The 25,237-nt window shown below is 35.0% G+C and overlaps 1 protein-coding gene across 1 annotated transcript in view; it reads left to right on the top strand.

Annotated features, from left to right (window-relative positions):
• LOC150105838 (uncharacterized) overlaps positions 1-25,237 on the top strand; it is a 62,807-nt gene that overhangs the window by 24,980 nt on the left and 12,590 nt on the right. The window contains exons 4-7 of the mRNA XM_090394372.1: positions 6,123-6,277; positions 12,760-12,886; positions 13,807-14,004; positions 23,407-23,537. Coding sequence (XP_090250498.1) covers positions 6,123-6,277; positions 12,760-12,886; positions 13,807-14,004; positions 23,407-23,537 — 611 coding nt within the window. The remainder of the gene's footprint in view (positions 1-6,122; positions 6,278-12,759; positions 12,887-13,806; positions 14,005-23,406; positions 23,538-25,237) is intronic.

Here is a 25,237-nt window from a genome sequence, read left to right as displayed (position 1 = left end):
TGGCGCTGGCTTTTGTTTTGACTGCTGTTTGGATCCTGGTGGGTAATGGTGAATCCAAGTCTCATCCATAGTAATAAATTGATGCACAAAATCAGTTTTATTCTTGTTAAAATGCTCCAAGCACTGTTCAGAGATTTTCATGCGAGTGCGTTTTTAATCTGCTGTGAGCAAGCACAGCACCCACCCATCTTGTGCAAAGCTTTTTCATATTCAATTCTTCATGCAAAATATATCCTACACATTCTTTTGAAATGCCTGTAGTCTCATCAATTTCATGCACTTTGACTTGCTGGTCATCCAATACCACATCGTGCACTTGATCAATGATTTCTGGTGTTGTTACACTTTTTCGACATCCTTCACATGGATCATCTTCAAGGGTATGGCCACGTTTAAACTTGGCAGCCCATTTCTTAATTGTTGAAAACAAAGGAGAAAAGTGCCCATAAATTTTTATGAACTTCAAATGAATTTCTTTTGACGTTAAACCTTCTTTTACAAAGAATTTTATAACCACACGATACTTAATTTTATCCATTTCAAGGGATACAGACAACACTTTTGCTTCAATTGTTTTGTATAAAACAAACTACTTGATAGAATGATTTGCAATTTCACATGGATGCTTATGACAGATGTACCAACTTAGGGGAAAAAAAATCTTGCTGATAGTGTTGCCATCTATGATCAAGGCCGAGAACTTGTGGAGATGCTACACAGTGATTTATCTGAACTTTACTAAAGCATTTGATAGACTACTATATGAAAAGCTATTGTTGAAATTGAGCAGGATGGGGATTTATAGTCAGTTGGTAGCTTGACAGGCATAATTGACTGCTAGGATTCAGTGAGTTTTGTATGGGGAGTGCATTCTCCCAAAAAAGGAATATATGATATAGTTCAGGATGTGGTGGGAGCAGGGACGAATGCTGGTCTTGAAATTCATGCTTGCTCTTGTTATCATTCAGGGAGTGAGAGGTGTGATTGAAGTCTGATTAGCAGAATAATGAATTACTGACCATTTAAAACTATATATTTAGAAGTATTTTTTCACTTGGTTAGAATAATAAATTTAGTTTAATCCTTTATCCAAGTGTAAGCAAACAAAGCTTGTGCCTGAAGTATCATCAGGACTGAGACAACTCGTGCTAAAGGTGGACCAAGCTCTCATCACTCCTTGTTTCAGTATCTCCCATAATGCAAAACACATCTCCTTGCAGACATGTATAATGCTATGCATTAAGGGAAAGGCCACTAGCCAGACTGGTTTCGACCTTTATTGAATGTTCAAATACAGGTCAAACTCCAAAAAACTCAGCATTGTTCTCCTTAGTAACAGGCTCAGCCTGCCACTCACCCCACCACCGAGCAGAGCCACACAAAGGAGGGAGAATTGTTTGTGAGGGTGGCTAGTAGCTTAGCTAAATGTCTAGCCAGTTTGTATGTGTGGGACTATTTATACTGTCCACAATTGGGTGTAAGGGTGTACCTAGTTTGTGAATTTTTGGTGCACCATAAATCCTAGGTGTTTTAACATGGAAGGGCTTAAGTTTGTTTACTGTGTCTTTGGGCCAGGAAGTGACTTTTTTCTATAATTTATGTGCCTTATTCTTTTGTGTGTTGGTGGGATTGCAATCTATAATTTTGCATGTTGACTGATCTTGTAACAGTGTGTGTGCATTTTGTTTTCATATTCTGTTGTGTCCATCACCACGGTTGCATTCCCTTTGTCTGCTTTTGTTATGATAATCTAGCTATTATTCTGTAGCTCTTTTATAGCAATGATTTCCTTATGCGGGATATAATTTTTGGGAGACTTTGACTTGATTTGGATGTTGGCCACATCTAAATGTATGTTGTTGGCTGTTGTTGGAGGCAGGTCGTATATTCCCTGTTCGATGGATGCCATTATTTCGGCTTTTGGAACTTGTTTAGGAGTCACGGCAAAATTGTGCCCTTGACTTAAAGCATTAGTGGCTTCTTTGCTTAAGGTGAGCGAAGATAAATTCACGACGACAAGGTCTTGTTGTAATTGCAGTTGTTGTATAGTGTTGCATTGTTGGAGATTTTCAAACTTATTTTGGTGTCGGTTTTTGACTATGTTGAATTCTTTTTTAGCCGTTGCATTGGTGATGTTTTCTAGGATCTCCCATAGTTCCGTATTCAGAATATTATATAGTGATTCACGTAATACGTTGATGGTTGAATTTGATTTTGGTAATTCCAGTTGATCTGTTCACGTTGTTCACGAGTGGCGTTGATCTGTTCACGTAATAGCGCTATACTTGCTCATTTATAAATGTGTTGAGCTTTGGCCGAGTGAAACTTGTTTTTGATTTTAACACAGTTCAGTATTAAATTGGTGTCTCGGCACCTCTTTAAGAAGGCTAACCTGTTCAGTTGCCGCGCCAATTTTAACTTCCACTTACCATATTGTCGTGTCTTGCGTATGATATCGTCTCCGTGAAGAATCCTTAAACGTGTGGACAGACTTACGTGTTCATCGTACATGTTGTTTATTTTTTAACGGTATATATTAGAACACAGAAAAATGAGTGAATAATTAATTTATTAACTTATTGCTGTTTAACTAGTCCGTTGATTACACCATATTGTTATAGTCTCGCGTATTGTGACAAACTGTGTTTTTGTGCTCTGAAGATGCTGGTTATAACACCAGCGAAATATCAGCAATAAGTTAATAAATTAATTATTCACTTATTTTTCTGTGTTCTAATATATACCGTTAAAAAATAAACAACCTTTATCCAAGTGTAAGCAAACAAAGTTTGCACCTGAAGTATCTTCAGGACTGAGGCAACTCGCGGTAAAGGTGGACCAAGCTGTCATCACTCCTTGTCTCAGTATCTCCCATAATGCAAAGCACATCTCCTTGCGGACATGTATAATACTATGCATTAAGGGAAGGGCCACTACCCAGACCGGTTTCGACCTTTATTAAGGTCTCGTCAGTGGGAGCCAGACCCAGAGATAGTGATATTGAGCTCCCACTGATGAGACCTCAAGAGAGCAGAAATGGCTATGCGCACATGAAATCACAGTGCTGCAGCGAGGACCTGGAAGCTCCCACAACCGAGCAAGCATCGGCCTTCAATACACAACGCAAAGCTCAATTATTGCTGTGCAAGCTTAAGACATCTTCTGTCTACTAAAATAAAAGCCTAAATGGAATGCTTATAAATGCATCCATTTATTAACAAATAAATATTACTACTTCTCAAGTAATGAGCTTGCACAGCAAGCATGGAGAATTCGCCCCTGGGTGGGAGGTATTCATTTGTTTGCTGATGATGCTAAGTTAGGAAGAGCAATATCAGGAAGTTCTAATGTTAAGTTGTTGCAAGATGATTTGAATAGGTTTTGTGCTTTGTAAGCTGAGTGTAAAGATTTGCACTTTGGCGAGAGAGGGTGACATGAGGGTTATCAGGAGGTGGAGGCAGCCAGGGATTTAATGATCCACCAAGATCTGATCATTTTACAATGTGTCCCCTGAACTTCAGGGGATACATTGCAAAAGTTGTAAGGGTTATCAAATTGTTGCCATAATATAAAGAACTCACACTAATCAGGCCACATTTGTATGTCTGTGCACAGATCTGGTTATCTAACCACATTGGTAATAAGGAAATATGAGAGCATGTCCAGACAATTCATCGCTGGGGCAATTCATCATGGGAAAAATCATCGCACGAACTATTGATTGCTGAAAATGTTATTCGCTAGAAAATTGAAATGATATTGCATATACCGATATATAAATAGTAAATGCAGTGCAAGATAAATTTCACAAAATATAATTTTATTATGTATTGATGTATTAGTCTGCTCAATTAGCCGAGTGGCTGGTTGTTTCGCAACCATATGCCTGGGAAAGGAGTGTCCTGGGTTCGATTTTCGTCACTGACATGAGGAGCTTCGGATCTTTCTCAGACATAGCCAAGTTAGCCAGTCTTGGGTGAGGACTGCAGGGTTTTTCTCCCCAGTTTATATGGGATTTTTTCCTTCTGCAAGCAGGCAAACCGGCCTTGAGAATGTGACGCTTCTACGGACGTAGGATACACTGAGAGGCATAGGCCAACCACCTTATCCTCATATAACATTTGCTGTTATAAGGAAAAGAAACCCTCGACACCGTAAAGGTAAAAGAGAGATAGATCTATGTATTATTTATTTAGATTTCCATAATATTTTTTATTCTTATACAGTGAAAGTAATATTTTATTGATTGGTGAATTTCCTAATTTCTGTTTTGTCTTAAAATGGTATAAATATTCTTTCTTACTTTGATACTACAGATTCTGTTGATGGAATATTGATATTTACAAAATTATAACCGCAACTGCTATACGAGGATAAAGTGGTTGGGCCTATGCCTCCCAGTGTATCCTATGTCTGTAGAAGCGTTATCTTCTCGGGGCCAGTTTGCTGTTTGCTTTCTTGCTTGCGGGAGGCAAAACCCCACATAACTTGGCTATGTCTTGGCTAGACATAGCCAAGTTAGCTCAAGATTGGCTAACTTGGCTATGTCTGAGATACATCCTACACTCCTCACGTCAGCGACGGGAATTGAACCTAGTACACCCCCTTTCTCAGGCATATAGTTGTGAAGCAAACTGCTTGGCTGTTTGCTTCACAACTATATGCCTGACTGCATTTACTTTTTATATATTGGTATCAATGCAATTCATTTCAGTTTTCTAGAGAATAACATTTTCAGCGAATTTTTTCAGCTATAAATAGTTCACGCTATGAATTTTCCTCACGACGAATTGTCCACGTGATGTTCTGCACTAAATTGTCTGTGAACCATTGGGGAGGCGAATAACTAAAACACTCTCAGGACTTTTGGTTAGAGTATAATAAATTTAGTTTAATCCTTTATCCAAATGTAAGCAAACACAGTTTGCACCTGAAGTATCTTCAGGACCGAGGCAACTCATGGTGAAGGTGGACCAAGCTCTCATCTCTTGTCTTAGTATTTCCCATAATACAAAGCACACCTCCTTGCAGACATGTATAATGCTATGCATTAAGGGAAGGGCCACTACCCAGACTGGTTTTGACCTTTATTGAGGTCTCATCAGTGGGAGCCAAACCCAGAGGTGGTGATACTAAGGTGAAGGTAATGGAGAATTCATATTTACCTATACGAGTTGCCAAAAGGTGTCTCACCTTATTATTAAATTACACTGGATTTAGAGAAAGATGTTGGAAGTTTTTTTCACTTGGTTAGACTATAATAAATTTAGTTTAATCCTTTATCCAAGTGTAAGCAAACAAAGTTTGCACCTGAAGTATCTTCAGGACTGAGGTAACTCGTGGTAAAGGTGGACCAAGTTCTCATCACTTGTCTTAGTATCTCCCATAATGCGAAGTACATCTCCTTGCGGACATGTATAATGCTGTGCATTACTGGCAGGACCACCACACAGACTGATTTCGACCTTCCTTCGCTTGGTCAATCTTTACTAGATCTCCTCCCCCTTGCCTCCTACGGCACCCAACCCTCTGAGTTCTGGACTGGTTCTCCTTGAATTCTGATCACTCGAATTTTGAAGACTCGACACTCAGGGTAGCCCCTGAGTTTCAAAAGTTTTCAAATAACTTGACAAAAAACATGACACAAAAATGTTACAAAAAAGCTTATCATTTTATATTATAGAGTAGATATATATTATGAGGAAGTGTTTTATTTAAAACTGACATTTTAATCTTCTTACATTAACCCAAGTTTTGCATTTTTGTATGAAATGCAAAACTTTTTGGATTTCTGATCTGGTCTGCAGCTATTTGAATGTATAAAAGAGTCGTCCTAAATTAGCCATTAATGGCATAAGGCAAATGTCAGTGGTTTTCTTATGTTATTGTTTTACTCTGATGAAATGAAAAATACATAATAAATAGAACATTATCTTATGTGATGCAAAATTAAAATTATAATTTTTATAACAATTAAAGTGCACATTAATTTTAGGTATTCCTTGTTGTATATCTGTATACAAAACCACAAAATTTTGAAAAACATCTCTACAAAATGTGTTACATAATGTTTTATATTTATATTCTGTATTTTAAATTTGAATATGTTTAATATTTTATAGAACAGAGAGAGAGAAATAGAGTTGAAAGCTGAAAGACTTAATGCTTTAATTGAAGAAAGCTGTAAAAATTTCCAAAAAGAGCAATCTCAAATACTTGAGAGTAGACTACAGGAAATGAAGAAGCATGAGGAAACATTGCAGTACAGAGAAAATAAGTAAGTGGTAAGCATTTAATGTAAGAATGTGAAAAAAATGCTTAAGTTTGTATCAATGGTAACACATCAGAATGCAATCGTTAGTATAAATCATAAGGACAGTGATGGGAAAGACTGAGAGGCTATTGCACTTTATGTACATAATCTCAGCAGCACTCAGAATAAGAGGAAGGAGTTTTTGGCATTGGTTAATTAATTCATGGTTAATTCAGACAAAGGTTGACAGAAGATGATATACAGCTAAGTTGCAATTAATGTGAGTTTGAATAATGTGATATTAAATTTAGTGTGAATTGTACAACAATACCAGGTTGCATTTAATGCAAACTAATATTCAGTTAACGTGAGGCTAGTGCATGCACAGTTCAGATTACTGAGTTACCATTAGGGTTTTAGATGCTGCTACTTTAGATTACATTTGTTTTAATCATTTTCAAGAAGTACCCTTAACAAAATGGACAAAAGAAAGATTTCTTCAGATACTTCAGACACTTAAGTCATTATTACGTTACAGCAAACATTTGATTGAGCGACATGAACACGATCATAGCAACTCTAAAACAGGATGAGAAGTTGGAATGCCTGAATTTAGAGTAAGGAATATTTTAAAACACACAGGAAAAATAAAAGTAAAAAGTAAAGCTGCATCTGCTTTTTGTAGTTTGCAAACATCTACAAGGAATAGAAGTATTACAATTATAGAAATAGAGCATCTCTTTGCTGTATAGATTGGACCGTGATCAAAAATGCATTCCCCTTAGCAGAGCAGCCATTCAGACAAAAGCTTTAAATTTGTTTAAGAGAGTGAAAAAAAACATGCGAAATAATAATGAAGTAGAAGAAACAATTAATGCAAGTGTTGGTTGGTTTGATCAATTTAAAAGTTGAGTTCAGCTGTTGAATATTAAAATTACTGGTGAAGCAGCCAGTGCAAATGAGGACTCATCATCTAAATATCCTGATGTTTTCAAAAAAAATAATCAAAGATGGTGGATCAACAAATATTTAACATGAATGAAACCAGTTTATTCTAGAAAAAGATGCTTTCCAGAACTTACCATTTCTAAGAAGAAAAAAAAAAAACAGTTCAGTCTACATTACTAATATTTTAAGTATAATAAAGATTTCATCATTGTACGCTTACTTTCAGAAATGATATTTAGATTTTTTTTTTTTTTTTTTTTTTTTTGTTCTCTATAAACTTTTCTGTGACTTTGTTAACAATAAATTTAAATTATAAGTATATTCTTTTTATCCTTTACTGTAATATTTTGTTAATAAACATAAAAACTTGTGTTTAAAATTTTTCATTGCCTATTTCTGTCAAGCTGGAATAAATTATCATATTTTACATATAATTATAAGTTTGAATAGTGCAAATTCGAATAATGCAACCATTTCATGGGATTCATTATCTGCATTAATTTAGACCTACTTATAGTTAGTGGGATAAAATGTGAAGAATACTGTTGTCAAGGAGGATAGAGAGAAAATAATGGGGGGGGGGAGTATTATTGATGATAGCTGATGAACTGCAGGCCAGTGAAAATAGCACATTTGAGGGTATCTGGTGTGAGATAGTGGTCAGCAGAGCAAAATATACAATTGGTTGCTTTTATAGACCAGGAGATGTAAAGGGTTATGGAGATGGTATACATCAGCAAAGAAGCTCAATGAGTGGAGGGCAGGTAATTATTATTATTATTATCAGTACTGGAAGGAGGGAAAGGACACGGGAGAAAGGAAATGGAATTTATGCAGTTACTAAGGAATAGTTACCTGAGTCAGCATCTGGTGAAATGTACTAAGGGTTTGAGAGTGCTAGATTTAGTAATTGCATCAGAGAATGTGTGTATAATCAGTATGATGACATTGCCACCAGTTGGCAAGAGTGATGATATGGTCTTGACCAGGAGGTGACTAAATGTGTGGAATTTCAGTTCAGTTAAGAGGAAGTGTGGAATTAAGGGCTGGTAAGTATGATAAGCTTAGGAAAATGCTTGGATCAGTGCCATGGCATGTGAAACTGCAAGGACTGGATATTGATAGTGCATGGGAAGTGGTAAAGGAGTGTTTGAGGGAAGTAACAGCAGACTGTATATCTAGAGAGTCAGAATAATAAATCAAGTGGAAGTTAAATGGATGAATACCATCATTAAGCTGGAGCTTAAAAAATAAAAATGTGGAGGAATTTCCAGGAGAAAGGTGACTTGAAGGCACATGAGCAATACAAAGCACAGGCCAGAAGGGTAATCTGTGCAGTAAGAAAGCAAAAGCAGATTATGAAAGGAATTTAGCAGTACAGGCTGAAGATAATCCCAAAGAGTTCTTTTGATATGCTGCAAGTAAAAGGAAGAATAAAATTTTTATCTTAAAATTAGAAAAAATGAGTGTAAAACAAAAAGCCTTTCATCTAACGTGAGTTATAAATTAAATGTGATAAATTATGCAAAACAATATGGAAACAGAGCAGAAGAAAGACATTTTGGTCCTCCACCAACAGAAAATATGGTTTGCAAGTGGAGAAAACAAGAGGAACAATTAAAACTGCTATGTAAACACAAGAAAACATTCCGTTTGCAACTAGAAAAATTGGGTAACAAATCATCGAAACATGGGAATATCTGTTTCTATGAAAATGATAATTTTTGAAGCGAAACGATGGGCAACTGCTAATAGAATTTTAGATTTTACCGGATCACCTTCTTGGTGCTTTAGATTTATGAAAAGACTTGGGTTATGCATGCGTACAAAAACCACTCTAGCCCAAAAAATGCTGGCTGACCATGAAACTAAAATTATAGAATTCCATAGATTTGTCATATCAGCGAGAAGGAAATTTAACTTTGAGCTTAATCAAATTGCAAACATGGATGAAGTGCCTCTAACTTTTGATGTTCCTTCAAATCGGACAGTAGATTCAAAAGGCACCAAATCAATAGTGATCAAAACAACAGGTCATGAAAAAAACTCACTACACTGTAGTTTTAGCTTGTTGCGTGGACGGAGCAAAACTACCCCCATGTTAATCTTCAAGAGAAAAACGTTACTGAGAGATGAAATTCCTCGTGGCATTATTATCCACGTTCAAGATAAAGGCTGGATGGACGAAACAGGAATGAAATTATGGATACAAAAGATATGGCAAAACGTCCAGGTGCAGTGTTTAAAAAGCCTGCGATGTTAGTGTGGGATCAATTCAGAGCACATAAAACAGAATCAACCAAGAAGCTTCTAAAAGAAATAAATACAGAATTAGCTGTCATTCCTGGAGGCCTTACAAGTCAATTACAACCCTTGGATGGATCTATTAATAAACCATTCAAAAATTTTATGCGGGAAGAGTGGAACAAATGGATGGCAAAGCCAAATCACGATGTTACAGCAACAGGACGTATGAAATGGCCAACAATTTCAGAAGTATGTACCTGGGTGAAAAATTCATGGGAAGCTGTGAAAGAAGAGGTGATTATAAAGTCATTTAAGAAATGCTGGATAAGTAATGCGATGGATGGTACAGAAGATGACGCAGTTTTTGAAGGGAGTGACAACAATAGTTCAGACGAAAGTAATACAAACGGTGCATTAACGAGATGAGTGATAGTACCAAGAGTGAAGATGAACTGAATATTGCTAATACAAATGATTGTAACAATAAATAAAAATTAAGTAAGAATTTGTAAATATCTTTATATAATAAAATATTTTTTTCTAAAAATCATCTCATAAATTTGGGGTGCATCTTATCGTCCGAAAAATACAGTACTTCATATCAACCTAAGCAAGTTGTGCTTCTTTTTTTTTTTCTGATTATTTGGCTATAACTTTTCATAGAATACAGATAATCGAACAAACTTTGTTGCATTACATTCTTGATTAAATTATCTTTCCATTGATATATAATTTTATGGTATTACACCAAAAAAAAGTGGTGTTATGAGCCATCAAACCTCAAAAATACACTTTTTCCAAAAGGTTTCCACCCTTTTGGCCACTACTGTAGGTCGTGTGTGGCCAGTCTTAATGTGAGAGAGATCATGATAGTGGCACAGTAATTAAACTTGGTGTTTTTGTTAGCTCCTGGTTTTTCTGCTGAATACCAGTGGTGAGTCATGTCCTGGAGAATCATTCTTTTCATGTTTTCTTTTTGAGTAGTTTTAAAAAGATCAAAATCACTTGATGTTGAAGCCATTTTTGCTACTTCATCTGCAGTTTCATTTCCTTTAATCCCACATGGAATGAAATCCATTGAAAAATCATTTTGGAATCCTTATGTAATTTATGTTTTTTTGATATGTCTCTAAGTATTTCTTGGTGGCTAGTGTAGCAATTTATTAGCTTGAAGGGCTGCTAAGGAATCTGTGAAAAATAAATTCCTTTGGATTTTGTTTATGTTATATTTTTGTTATGTACTGCAGTGTTGTGTTAATGCCAATTAATTCTGCATTGTATGAGGTGCATCCTATACTGTTGGTTGTTTTTAGTTCTATATTTTTAGAGCCATAGATGAGTATGCCACTCCCAGAATTGCCATTTGGATTTTTGGAGCCATCTGTGTAGACCTTTATTGAATCAGGGCTGCATTTCATTATTTTTGAAAGAGCTTATGATCTCAAAATTTCAGGGTTTTCTACGCTTTATTTCTTGTGTTTCTATAATTCAAAATTAATGACTATATTTTTCCTGTCTTGATTTGGAGGAAATGCTGGGTAGTTGGTTATTAGGACAGTCTAAGAGAAATTTATTTTCCATGATTTTATGCATTGTCGATTTTTTTTCTTCATTCTGTTTGTTGGTTGCCACTTTTAAAAAGTTCACTTGTTCTGTGATGTGCAAGGTTGGCTCTTTTTTCCTACAAATTTAGTAAGATTTTCTTGCTACCTAATATTCACAAAGTTGTATTCAAATTCTGCTATTTTTACAGGAGTAGTTGTATTCCTTAGTCCACATGTGATTCTAGCTGCATTTTTCTGAAATTTTGTAAGCTTGTCTAAACTGGTTTGTGATGTTTGCATCCAGATGAGCGAAGCATATTCCATTATGGATCGGATAATAGAGGTGTCAGCTCCCCCACCAGAGATACTTTTCATGATATTAGTCTTCTTTTTGCTTTGACTGGTTGATATGTTGATTAAAGCTTAATGATGGATCCAGAGTAACTCTAAGGTATTTGGAGTTCTCATTAAATGTAATTAGTTGATTGTTTAGCTTAATCTTTGGTCTTCACTTTCTAGGTGATTATTAATCGTAAATACACAAATTTCTGATTTAGTATAGTTAATTTTGATTTTTTGGTTTTGACAGTATATAGATAAACTTTTTCAATGGCTTTGACTAAGTGACCTTCAGCTGTTTCTAAGTTGTTATGAACTGGGAATAGGACCAAATCATCAGCATACATAGTTATCTTTGTTTCTTTATATTTTTATCTAAGTCGTTTAAGTAGATAGAAAAAAAGAAGTAGGGCTCAAAATATACTGCCTTGAGGGAGTCCCTGTCTGATTTTTACTTCCTTGGAAGAAGTATTATTTATGCTAACTCAAATTGTTTTATTTCCTAGAAAGTCATAAATCCAGTTTAGAACCTTCTATTCCGATATGAAAAGCTTGGAAAATAGTTTCTGCCTCCACACCTTGTCAAAGGCATTGCTAAAATCTATAAGAGATGCAATGGTGGATTTGGTAGGTTTGGTCTGAAAGTTATCTTGAATTAACTGGGTTAAGTAGAAAAGTTGATCAGTTGTAGAGTGATTTCTTCTAAAGGCAGCTTGAAAATGTGGTATGATACTGTTTTTATTTAGATAGTAGTTCAAATGTTGGAGTATCATTTTTTCCATCAATTTGCTTGGAATTGAAGTCAGTGAAATTGGGCGATAACTTCCTGGTTGGTCTTGAGCCTTTTTGGGTTTTAAAATTGGTATGATTATGGCTGTTTTCCAGTCTTTTGAAGCTTTTCCTTGTTTTAGGCTAAGTGAAGTAGCCAATCTAAGGCTAGGGGAGGAAGTTGCTTGATCATAATTCCATGCATGTTATCCAGTCCACATGATTTATTTATATATAGTCTCTCCAATGCATCTCTCAATCCAGAGATTGTAAAAGGGTCCCAAAATAATTTGTTTTTATATTTTATGGAATTTGCAGCATTCTTCTGTTGTTGAGCCTGTTATGATATTCGATGGTCTTTGCTAGTATTAATCTCTTGTTTGCTTATGTTTTGAAAATGAAAGGCCAAGGTATATGCATTCCCCATGTCTCCAATTTTGATATTTCCATTCTGGTCTTTTAGTGTGTTAGTCTCACTTGCCTTTAGTAAGTCTCTTTGTAGATTAGCAGTCAATTTTCAAAGTTTGGTATCTGAAGTGTTTGGATTTAAGTTGTGGAAGAATTCCTGTCACTTAGTTCTTTGTAGTATATTATATTTTTGGTGTGATGGCGGTATTAATTTTTAGATATGTTTTCTTTTTTATTTCTTTTTCTTTCTAGAATTGATGAAGAGAGGAAATATTATGAAAGCAGGATATGTGAATTGGAATGTCATGAATCGAAAGCATTATTGCTTGAACAGAAATTAACTCAGTTTCAGCAGGAACATGCAGCATTACAAGAAGAGGTAAATTTTTTTTTTTTCTTTTCAGTTTTAAAAAATTATCAGATAAGTTTTTCTAAGAAAAGAAAAATGATAAATCCTGTGCCAGATAAAAGAAAAAGGATTATGTGATTAGACCTTTAGACTGTTAGTCCCTAAAGGGAGATCTGTGGACTGTTTTAGGATTTCAGGTTCCAGATTCTGCAAATCTCTTATTACCTTTTTTTTTTAATATACACAATTAACTCTGACTATAGTAAATGCTATTATAACAAACTACCAAAAAGCCCTGACCTACAAGCACAGTGCTATTCTAAATGATATTTGGTGTAGTAAACTGTCTACTAGAATAAACTTTCTGAGGTCCCGATCAGTTCTCCCTACTGAGTTAATTGTGTATATATATGCCTGTCATCTGCATACTGTCAATAGCAGTTGATGAACTTAGTTTTGGAAGGTGTTATCATAGGATGCTATATTAGTGGCTTATATATTCACAGTATTAAATTAATAAGCCACTGCATCATCAAAAATCACCTGTAGGCAATATCATTAGCGACCGGAAACATGAAGGTATACCTTCCTCAGCCATGAAATACAGGAAAATCCTGGAAGCTAACATTATGACCAAAGGGAGCTTGAAAGGAAAGTATGGAAATCAACATGATGGGTAACAGTCATCTAGGAGCTAAAGAAATTTTTATTTCTTGAAGTTAGTCTTTTGGTTTCACATTTTTAATTTGAAAGCATGACTGTTTTTCCAAAATGATGTTTGTCGTAGAAGTTAAAGTGGAATAAAATGTAGAAATTTTACTATCATTAATTGTATCATTTTGTATTTTTGAGGTTTTTTTTTTTTAAGAATTACAATAAAGTTGAATGATTTAAACCATTATAATGTAAAACAACTTGAAAATTTTAGTTTGTTTTATTTTAATTCACAGAATATCAGCTTGAAGAAAAAGCTAGAGTCAATGTCTGATTATTCATCACTCAAGGCTAAAGTGGAAATTCTGTCTAAAGAGCTAGAGAATGTAAAGAGTCAATTAGAACAAACAGTTCTTGAAGCTCAGGCAAAACAAAGGGAGTTAAATGAAAAAATTAAAGCACTCGCACTACAAGCAGAAGTAAAATCCAACACTGTAAGTAATAAATTAAAATCATTATTTGTATTACATAGTCAATCCAAAGTGAATTCAAGGTTCTTCATCCTTTCATTTATGGAATTACTATAAAAATGTAGAAAGTTGAAAACATGTAAGATAACTTTCTAATATAGAAATATTAGAAGGTTATCTTACAAATTTTCTGTTTTTCTTAAACTATAGTATATATATATTTTCATAAGTTTTATTTTTAATGATTTTTGAATATAATGTATAGTATAAAAAATGAAATAATTTACATAATTATTTAATACAGTGATGCTATCGCCTTCCCTCAACAACTCATTTCAAATCTTTATGTTTGAGTTTTATGATCATTAACTTTTTCTCATATCATTTTGTAGTAACTTGTGGTTTCATTGGCCTACTAGCAAAGGTGTATAATTTTATTTTATTATATATATATTTTTTTAAAAGACAAGCTTTATAAACTCAAGGAGCTATACGAGCTTGTTCAGAATAGACTTTTACAAACACTTGAACCCACAACCTGTTGGTTGGAGAGTGGGTATGATGTCCACTGGCCAACCAGGCTGGCTTAGATATTAATAGAAGATATTAGTTATTAGATATTAATATCTAAAGATATTAATGAAAAAACTCATGAAGATGAGATAAATGTTGAACTATTAATATTTGCACTTGAAGAATTTTTGCCTACTCTGGTGAAACTCTCCAACACTTATGATTAATGAATTCATCCTGGATCAGTGACCGAAATCAAAGGTAATTATTTTACACAAGAAAAATTGCTATAGACCAAAGTTGTTCATCAGCGTTATATGAACCAGAATTCTTCAAACAGCCATATGAGTAAGCTGGATTTAGGTAAAACTTTTCTACAGCAGATTGCTTGCATAAAATAAATCAAATTATTGAAGTATGTAATTAATGTAAAAAATCTCTGCAGCTTTTATTTACTATAACAAAACATTTGACTCCATAGCTGTACTGCTCTTTTAAATGCTCTTCTGGAATAAGTTATAAATGTCTATAAAATTCACATTTTACAAATGTGACTAATAGCTTAAAAATTCCTATTTTGCTAGACAGTATCAACATTGAATATATTCCAGAATGTATACCTGTCTGGGACAAATAATACCTTTCAACAATAGAGTTAGGAATACAGTCCAAGAAATAACCAACCATAGCATGGAATAATTGCCCTGGAAGAATAGATCAGTAGATGAGGGAGTCCCTTCATTTCTCTTAATAAAAGGAAATTGATGAATTCATCATATTGGCCACATTGACATATAGTGCTCAGGCTTGGTCTTTATTAAAAAAAAAAAAAAAAACACTAAATGACACTGGAAGAAGTATGTTTGAGAAGTAAGAAAACACAGATATCATCATCATCAAATTCCTGACATGTACCCTCAAGGGGTGTACAGGATATGATAGTACTACACGAAAAATTTACATCATTAATAACTTATCTACAATTTTCCTCCAAATCAGTCTGTTACTTGTCAAGACTCCAACATTATCAGATCTTATATTTCTATCGTCTAAGGCGTTTTGTACCATATCAATCCACCTATATATTGGTCTTCCTCTGGGTTGTTTTCCTGCCAAGTTGGCAGAGAACACTTCTTTTGCTAATCTTTCCTTGCCCATTCTGGTTAAGTGACCATACCACCTGAGATTAGCTCTGTTAATGCATTCCTGGAGGCTGACGATGTCAAGTTCTTTCCTAATATCCTTGTTTTTAATATGATATTGTCATTGATGCCATCTGTTCACACCTCTAATCTTCCTCAGGGCTCTCATATCTGCAGTCTCTAGTCTTTGGTCAAGTGTTTTACTTCTGACCCAGCTCTCAGATCCATAAGTTAAAACTGGTTTGAACACTGTCTTGTATACAGCTAATTTAGTATTCCAACTAATTTCTCTCTTATTCCATATGAATTTATTCAATTGACTGCCTACCATGCCAGCTTTGTTGATTCTGTTGTCTATTTCCATATTTAATTTACTATCTTCAGTAAAAATCGTGCCTAAGTAGCTGAAATGTTTTACTTGTTCCACAGGTTCCCCATTCACAAGACAGTTGATATTTTCAACAATTCTACCTATTTTCATTGTCTTTGTCTTTTTTAATGCTGACCTTCATACCATATCTATTACAACAGTTATTCAATTTATTCAAGGAATCTTGCAAACTTGTAGCGGATTTATTTAGAAGTATAACATCGTCCACATAAAGCAAAGAGCTGACATTAACATCTCCAATTCTGATATCATGTTTAATACCACTTTCCTTCATAATGTGATCCATATAGATAATGAATAACAGAGGGGACAATGTACATCCCTGTCTCACACCAGATTTAACATTAAACCATCTTCCTGTACCTCCTTCAATTCTGACTGCTGACTCACAACTCAAATAAAGACTAAGTATTGTTTGATACAATTCCCCATCGACACCATATAACCGTAGCGTATTGAATAGCTTCTCTCTTGGCATCTTGTCATATGCCTTTTCCAGGTCAACGAAACTCAAACACAGATCTTTGTTATATTCCCATGCTTTCTCAACTATTTGTTGTAAAGTGAAGATCTGATCCTGACAGCCTCTATTTGGCCTCAATCCAGCTTGTTCTTCACCAAGCTTTTCTTCCACAATTCTTCTCAACTGTTTCTCAAGTATACTTGCATAAATCTTGCCAGGAACACTGAGTAGGGAAATACTTCTGTAATTCTCACATTCAGTTTTATTTCCCTTTTTATATATTTGTACTATTAGAGCTCTACTCCAATCATCGGGAATTCGTCCCTCTGTTCAGGCTTTCTGAACTATGCCGTGCGGCCACTGTAAGACTTTTATACTACCATACTTCAGCAGTTCTGGTCGAATATCATCTACTCCTGCTGCCTTTCCACATTTCAAGCCTTTGATGGCTTTTTCTACTTCAAGTATGGATATGTATTCCTGACTGCATGCATGGTCAGTGTTTTTTACCACTGTGCTATCATCACTGCCTTTTTCTTTTAGCAGTTTTTCAAAGTAATTACTCCATACTTCAAGGATATCTTTTTCTCCTGTTTTCATGTCACCTTTATCATCTCTAACTCCTTTTACAGCACTCTTTTCTCCATTTCTATGCTTCAACAACCTCCAGAATATCTTACCACCGTCTTGATATTTATTTTCTATGTTCTTGCAAAGTCCTCCCATGACTTTTGTTTAGCTAGTTTTACACAGTGTTTCGCTTTCTTACATTTGTCTCTGTATTCTCTAAGAGCAAAAGCTGACTTATTTGCCAGGAACTTTTGATGTGCATTCTTCTTTTCCCTTCACTACCTCTTTAACTTCCTGTGTTCACCATGGAGTTCTTCTGATTTTTCTATCCATGCAGACAACCTCACCACATGCCTCTCTGGCAGAATCAATGTTTTCTTCAGAGTTTGCCACTGAATCTCCAAGGTTTGATTCCTGTTCTCAAACTCTTTCATTTTTTCTTCAATAATCTTTGTATATTTTAGTCTAGAGTTCACATCTGAGAGCTGCTCAACTTTTATTCACTTTAAAACTTTCTTACATGTTATTCTTTTCAATATGAAATTCAATTTTATCTTGCTCAAGACTAAATAGTGATCACTTCCAATTTCAAATCCTCTGTACACTCTGGTGTCCTGCACCAGCGAGAAAACATCACTATTAACAATAACATAGTCAATGAGACTTTTCTTATTTCTTGCCTCTTCTCTCCATGTGAATTTGTGCACATTTTTATGTTGGAATATGGTGTTAGTAATAACCAGTCCATGTCCTGAGCAGAAATCCAAAACGTATTTGCCATTATTATTAGTTTTGCTCTTTTCTCCAAATTTTCCCAAAATATTTTTTTATGTCTGACAATCATTTCCTACTCTGCTATTTAGATCACCAACAAGGACCAACTTTTCCTTTTTCATTGTGTCAGTTGCTTTCTCTAAAGCCTCAAAAAATTCCTCCACTTCTACCTTAATAGAACTTTCTGTGGGACCATAGGCACAAATAAGTCTCATTGTCCAGTTCCCCCATTCTGATATTTGCCCACATCGCTCTGCTTGAGACTGCCTGCCATTCAAGAAGATTAGCCTCGTATTTTGTGTTGAATACTATGGCTACTCCTTCTATTATGTCGATCTGGTACTTATCTAATTCTTCAGCTAGCTCCATTTCTTTGCCATTCAGGCTTCTTATGTTGATAGTACCAATCTTTAACTCTGGAGATGTTGAGTTGGGGGTGTGCTTTCAGATTTGTTCCAGTAGCTGACTTTTTGCTGTTCGCCCTGGTTCCCTGGTGAAAACAATGGGGGACTTTTTTAACCTGGCGATGCCCCAGCCGGCATGAAATTTTGTCATGTTGTACCATCATTTTCTATATTGGTTTAAGCCAATAAGAATATAATTTGGCCGGTTAAATCCCAAATTGCCAGCCCATCCTCGTTCGTTCAGTATCCAGGTAGATACCCAACAGGGTGCACCATGAGAAGGTGAGGATTGGACATTAGGTCAGAAGCCCTGGTCGGTTCTCTGCATTCCTTTAAAGGCTATGTGGAGGTCTCCTCTCAGTTATATAGCTTTGACCCTTAAGCACAGATATTAGTGCATTAATTCAGACTTATGTGTTAATGTGTGCGTGTGTGTGTTTTCCCCTTCAACCTTATAGTTGGTGGGGTAGCAATATTCTACTATACTAGGGAGAGGATTATGAAGCAAGGTGGTTTCCTGTTGCCTTCCTTGCCATACTGTAAGTATTTATGTAGCTGTGTGTGTGTGTTCACAGGATCAGTTTGCCTGTTTTGAGGGATGAAAAACCGAGTTACTGGGAGAAAAAACCTGCACTTCTGCATGAGACAAGTTAAATCACCTTTAGTCAAAAAGACCTCATAAAGCTTCCTCACATCATGGACGGGAATCGAACCCAGGTCTTTCCGACTAAAGAGCTTCATCTATACTGACTGAGCTATGGATGCTCCTATGTGTTAGTTATGCTTTTTAATAAAGAACTTGAATGGTTTATTAACAACACAGAAATAAAAAAGAATTTTTAAAAAATTGAACATTTTAATCACAGATGTTTGGAGACTGTATTCTACATTTGAATTAATTAAAAAAAAAAATACTAGCCATCTTTGACTGGATCCAGAGGGTATAGTCTAAAATAAAATTAAATAAATATTCTGAATATTTGAATACTTGCTTGATATTCTCTAATCTTATTCAAATTACTTTGTCTACCTTGTTGTCTTTAGGTATATTGATTGAATATTGATTAAAATATTCAGTTTTTTTTTATGTCTACATTGTTAATGAGCAATTAAAAATTTTGATTAACGGATATTAAATCACAAGAAGCCTAATAGAATGGAACTGAGCTGGCCATATAGTCAGGATGACAGATGAACATCTTGTGCCACAGTTTGGATTTCTTTCATAATTGGGATACCATGAGTAGGCATGCTAAGAATAAAATACAATGGAAAACTCGTGTGAAAAATCTGTTTATTTGTAAAATTTTCATATTTTATAGACATCTTCAGTACATAAATTGAACAGCAATTAATAACAGAAAATTTTTAAAATCTCCGCCTTCTGATGCTATGATCGATTTATTAACATTCCTTGATCAGATACTACTGAATTACTCCAGCGAGAATTTCCATCAAATATTGTAAAACTGTTTGACTTTGTTATTCACTCTGGATATTTCACTTTTTCAAACCAATTTTATTAAAAAATTTGAAACGACAGCTATGGATAGTCCTATTTCTCCTAACCATTGCCAACTTTTTGATAGACTTTGAATGAATCTCCTTGACAATATTTTATAAGACTATCACAGTACCGATGTGTTGATGATGTTTTTGCCATTTGGAATGGCTCTTCTTCTGAGTTACAGCAGTTGCTATCCAAAATAAACTTCATCCCAAGATTCAGATCACTTTAGAAAAGAAGACAATCAAACTAATTTTGGGATCTATTAATTCTTTATTAATCAACCGGATGGTAGCCTTTTTTTTCCTTTTTTTTTTTGAAGACTCATACAGACATCAATCACACTTGTATTCAGTGTTGTTTTAATGAAAAGAAGGAAGGGGATCTCAGTTCATTCTGTGTTCTAAATCCCCTATATCGGGGAATCTGAAAAGTTAACCAAAATCTTAAAAAAAAAATGACCCGACTTCTTGTTACAAACCATATAAAAAAATTGGCATCCCTTATCCACTCCAACAAAGACCTGCCACTTCCCTTAGACCTACCTGGAGTATACCAGGTTCCTTGTAACTGTCCTACTTTGGCCAAACAGGCAGGACAGCAAATGTCAGGATATCGGAACACAAAGACTACATATGGTTTCACCAATACAGCCACTCTGGGCTTACAGACCATACTCTGGATACTCGCCACAGAATACGCTGGAAGAAAGCCATGTTATTGCACCACAGCAAATTTAAATACGAAAGATTGTTCATGGAATCAGCCTCAGCCCTAAAAAGCTTTCCAATCCTCAACAAATTTGAGTGCATGAGGCTGCCCCAAATTTGGGAAGCTTGCATCTTAAGAACTTCAGCCAATATAGTCCACTAGGGGGACCTTTAGGACTCTAAGAACAATGTTAGTTTTCTCTCTTCTGCCTCATTTGCTCTTTGTAGTGCCTGTGTGCACGTGTCATAGTTTTATGTTCCCATGAAGATGGCGATGTGACATTGCTGAAATATAGGAAGTATTTCTTAAAATTTCTTTTAATTAATATTGTATATGTTGTAAATTCCTGAAATAAATTAATAGTCTGTGTTCTAAAATTCAGGGAGATTTCCTTTCAGATTGAACTAAGTTTTATTTCAGCTGATTCTTAATATTCTTTGGGTTTATAGATAACTGGAGCTGTGCTTTGCCAGATGTCCTTACTAACACTTACCACCCAACTATAAAAATGCAATAACCACCCTTTCCCAGCCATTATGGATCAAATACACATCCTCATGCACTTAGTATCCATCATATATTTCAATGTAATATCAATGGTATTACAATTTTAATATGCACTTTGCATCCATGGTAACTTGGACATATATGTATATATATATATACGTCCTGGCCGGTAGCGTGGTTAATCTACCTTAAAGCAGGTTTAACGGTTTCAGTATTACATTTGATTTTTTTTTTCTCCTCTTTGATTAGTAATTAGAACCATTCCAATGGGAAAATTTCATAAATTGGCTTCAGGCTTATATCTTATAAACTGGTCAGAAACTGTATTAGAAAATTTGCATGCCAGTAGGTAATAAACATGATTTTAAGTTGTCACATCATGCACACATCTGATATACCACTCACAGATCCAATTTTGATGTGCTGGATACTTCATTGTCACTGTTAATAATTGCAGTTAAAAAGCTTTCTATCCATGCATGTTAAATTAGGTCATCTCATAGTGTGAAAAGTGAATAGATTTGTTATATATGGATAATTGGTGTGTGAGTTATGTTTTCTGTTTATTGCTAAGAATGAATAATAATAGCCTTTGGGACTTCTTTTAATTTATTCAGTTTTTTAAATGTTTTGTGTTGGGATTAAAATTGCACAGTTATCTTAAATTATTACTTTAAGTGTCAGAGTGAACTAATAATTTTAGATAAGCATGATTCTCTCAGGGGTGGCTTAAGGGTCAAAGCCAGATAACTTGGGAGGAGACCTCCACATAGCCTTTAAAGAATGCAGAGAACTAACTGACTGGGACTTCTGACTTGATGCCCAGTCATCACTTTTACATGGTGTGCCATAGTAGGTATCAACTGGATATTGAATGAATGAGGATTAGCAAGCAATTTGGGACTGAAGATGACTATATTATTTTCTCTATTAGCTTAAACCAGAAATAAACATAATGGTACAACATGATACCATTTCATTCTGGCTGAGGCATCACCCAATTAAGCAAGGCACCTGCTTCACAATATTTAGTTAGATACAGATCCTTATTATATTCTCTAAATTTTGTAGATACGGAAAAAATGTAACAAGGTATATCATGAGAAAAGCTTTTCATAAAACACTACAATTATATGGGGTAAGTGGCACATTGCACAGAGCAGATATCAAACTTGGGTCTTTGCTTTATGCAGATACAATGTACTACTAAAAAAAAACAATACAAGTCTCCAGCATTCATTTTACTAATTTGAATAACATCTGTAACAAATTTAGTATGAAAATAGACATGAACATAGAAAACTTCACCTGAATTTTGAATGGAGAAACTGAGAACAAGTAAAATATTCCAATTATTTAGGTATGATTTGTTAATGAAGGCAAATTAAATATGGAAATAGACAGCAGAATAAGCTGGTGTGGTGGGGAAGCCATTTGAAGAAATTTATATGGAATAAGAGAGAGAAATTAGCCAAAACACTAACTAGCAATATCCAAGACAATTTTAATTTATGGATTTGAGAATCGTTAGAAATAATACATTTGATCAAAGACTAAAAAACACTCATATCTGTGTTTTCTAGTCTTTGATCAAAGACTAGAAAACACAGATATGAGAGTCCTGAGAAAAATTAGGATAGCATCAGTGGCAGAATCATGCTAAAAATGAAGATATTAGGAAGAAACTTGACATTGTTAGCATTCAGGAATGTGTCAGCATAGCTTATCTAAGCTGGTCACTTAAACAAAATGTGAGAGGAACAGTTGCAGGAAAAATACCTATAAGAAGACTACCAAGATCTAGGTGGATTGATGCAGTCAAAGGTGTATCAAAGACAAAAATGAGATATTAGATATCATTTGCTGATAGGAAATTAGTAATAATAACTTAATCATGTAGTACTGTTATAGTATCCTATATACCCCCCCCCCTTGAGGTTACATATCAGGAATGATGATGATTCTCTCATAGATTGTTATATTGCTATCAGTGCACTAACATTATAACCAGTACCATCATAAAGACAAGTACCTTCATAGCGCAGTCAGAATGTCACTTTCTGGCTGATTGAAACAACTTGAGTTCAAGTTCCATTCCATCATGGTTTGATTGGAATGTGAAAAACATTTATAGCTGATGGTCAGATAGACAATACCTGGAGCCTGGCAGTTTTTGTTGTTGTTATCCTGGAAACTTGTCCCCTCTGCATAATAGATAAACTGCACAGTAAACACAAGTTAACATGTAATAAACCTCTCGTGCGATAGTTTTTAGTGATTCTAAATAGCAACAATAGTTACTACTGCCCACCATCGATCACTACAAAGACAGTAGCACTAAATGAAGTTGGTAAGTTCTCATTTAATTATGGCTTACTCTAGTTTTTGGGGCTACATTTAGAACATTTTGGGATGTTTAACCATAGGTAATTAATATATTTTAGGTGCCTCCTCCCACAGAAGATCTTGAAAGCAGTTCAAAGGTTTATCAGTTGAATAGAGCTTTATTTCAGCAACATAAAATTGAAGAAGAATTAGAAAGCACAAAGCATTTGTACAGGACACTTATTATAAGGTAATGTTATGTAATATTGCTTCATTTTTCCCTTAAGTTTAATTTTGATGAAACTTCTCTAATTTCTTTTAAAAAGAAATCAGAGTTAACCTAACCTCAAAAAGGCCCTGAGAAAGTTCCACGGTGGTTTCTAAAGCAAGGTTTCTAGATTATGAATAAATAATCATAATCCAGAAAAAAAATTTCAAAAAAAAATGAATTTTTAAAAATTTTCTTAGCCCATCTGTGATACTAATGCACTATAGTAAATTTAGTTTAATCCTTCATCCAAGTGTGAGCAAACAAAGTTTGCACCTGAAAGTCCCTTCAGGACTGGGGTAAGGCAGTACAACACCGGGCAACTCATTGCAAAGGTGGAGCAAGCTTACATCACTCCTATCTCAGTTGCTTTACTCCAGTCCTGAAGATACTTTCAGGACTAGATTAAAGATTAAACTAAATTTATTATAGTCTAACCAAGTGAAAAATAAACTTTCAACATCTATTTCTAAATCCAGAGTAATTTAATAAAAAAAAAAAGGTGGCACACCTTTTGACAACTCCTATAGGTAGAGATGACCTTGCTATTGCTTCTGCCTGGTATCTCCACATCTGGGTCTGGCTCTAAAGGTCGAAACTAGTCTGGGAAGTGGCCCTTCCCTTAATGCATAACATTATACATACCTGCAAGGAGATGTGTTTTGCATTATGGGAGATACTGAGATAGGAGTGATGTAAGCTTGCTCCACCTTTGCAACAAGTTGCTCGGTGTTGTACTGTCTTACCCCAGTCCTGAAGATACTTTCTGGTGCAAACTTTGTTTGCTCACACTTGGATAAAGGATTAAACTAAATTTATTTATAGTCTAACCAAGTGAAAAATTAACTTTCAATTTAATGCACTATAGGTTTATAACCTTTCATGGATGAAAGTCACTACGTTGTTTATGGTTAGACTTCTGAAATCATGTGACATATTTGCTTTCACCCTTTGGTCAGAAAGACCTGGGTTCAATTCCTGTCCATGAGGTGAATCTTTATCTGGAAAAATTAGGATAACATCAGTGGCAGAATATCATGCTAAAATGAAGATATTAAGAAGAAACTTAACATTGTTAGCATTCAGGAATGTGTGAGCAGAGTTAATCTAAGCTAGTCACTTAAACAGAATGTGAGAGGAACATTTGCAGGAAGAAGACTCTTTTGACTAAAGACAAGTTAGCCGGTTTCATGTGGAGGTAGAGGGTTTTTCACTCAAAAATGTGGATTTTTCATCCCTCAGAACAGGCAAACCTGTCCTGTGAACACACAATGGATCTACAGCCATGAATACTTACAAAAATGTGGAAGACATAGGGTCCTCATCAGATTCTCTTTATACTGATAGTCAACCGTTAATAGTAGTTAACCTCCTGGACAGATTCGACACATGGTGGTGATGATTGAATGCTTTAAATTCAAGGTCTTAATGGCTTCTGCAATTACTGAACAACTTAAATTGTCATTCATTCAGTTTACTTTGTCTTTTTACTATTGGAAATGCTCATTAAACTGGTCACTGATTGTTATGCAAGGACTTGTTGGGTTAGCCTACTCATGGGAAAAGTACGTCACATTCACATTACATTTATTCTCTGTAGCCATTTGTAACCTAGTCAATTATTGCTCACTGTCTGACTACACTGATTTGCCTGTATGTGGGATGATAAACCAAAATTTACT

Source organism: Typopeltis vanoorti, chromosome 6, assembly GCF_054136105.1.
Source record: "Typopeltis vanoorti isolate ZY-2024b chromosome 6, IOZ_Tvanoo_1.0, whole genome shotgun sequence".
Lineage (NCBI taxonomy): Eukaryota > Metazoa > Arthropoda > Arachnida > Uropygi > Thelyphonidae > Typopeltis > Typopeltis vanoorti.
This window is presented reverse-complemented; position numbering and strand designations above follow the sequence as displayed.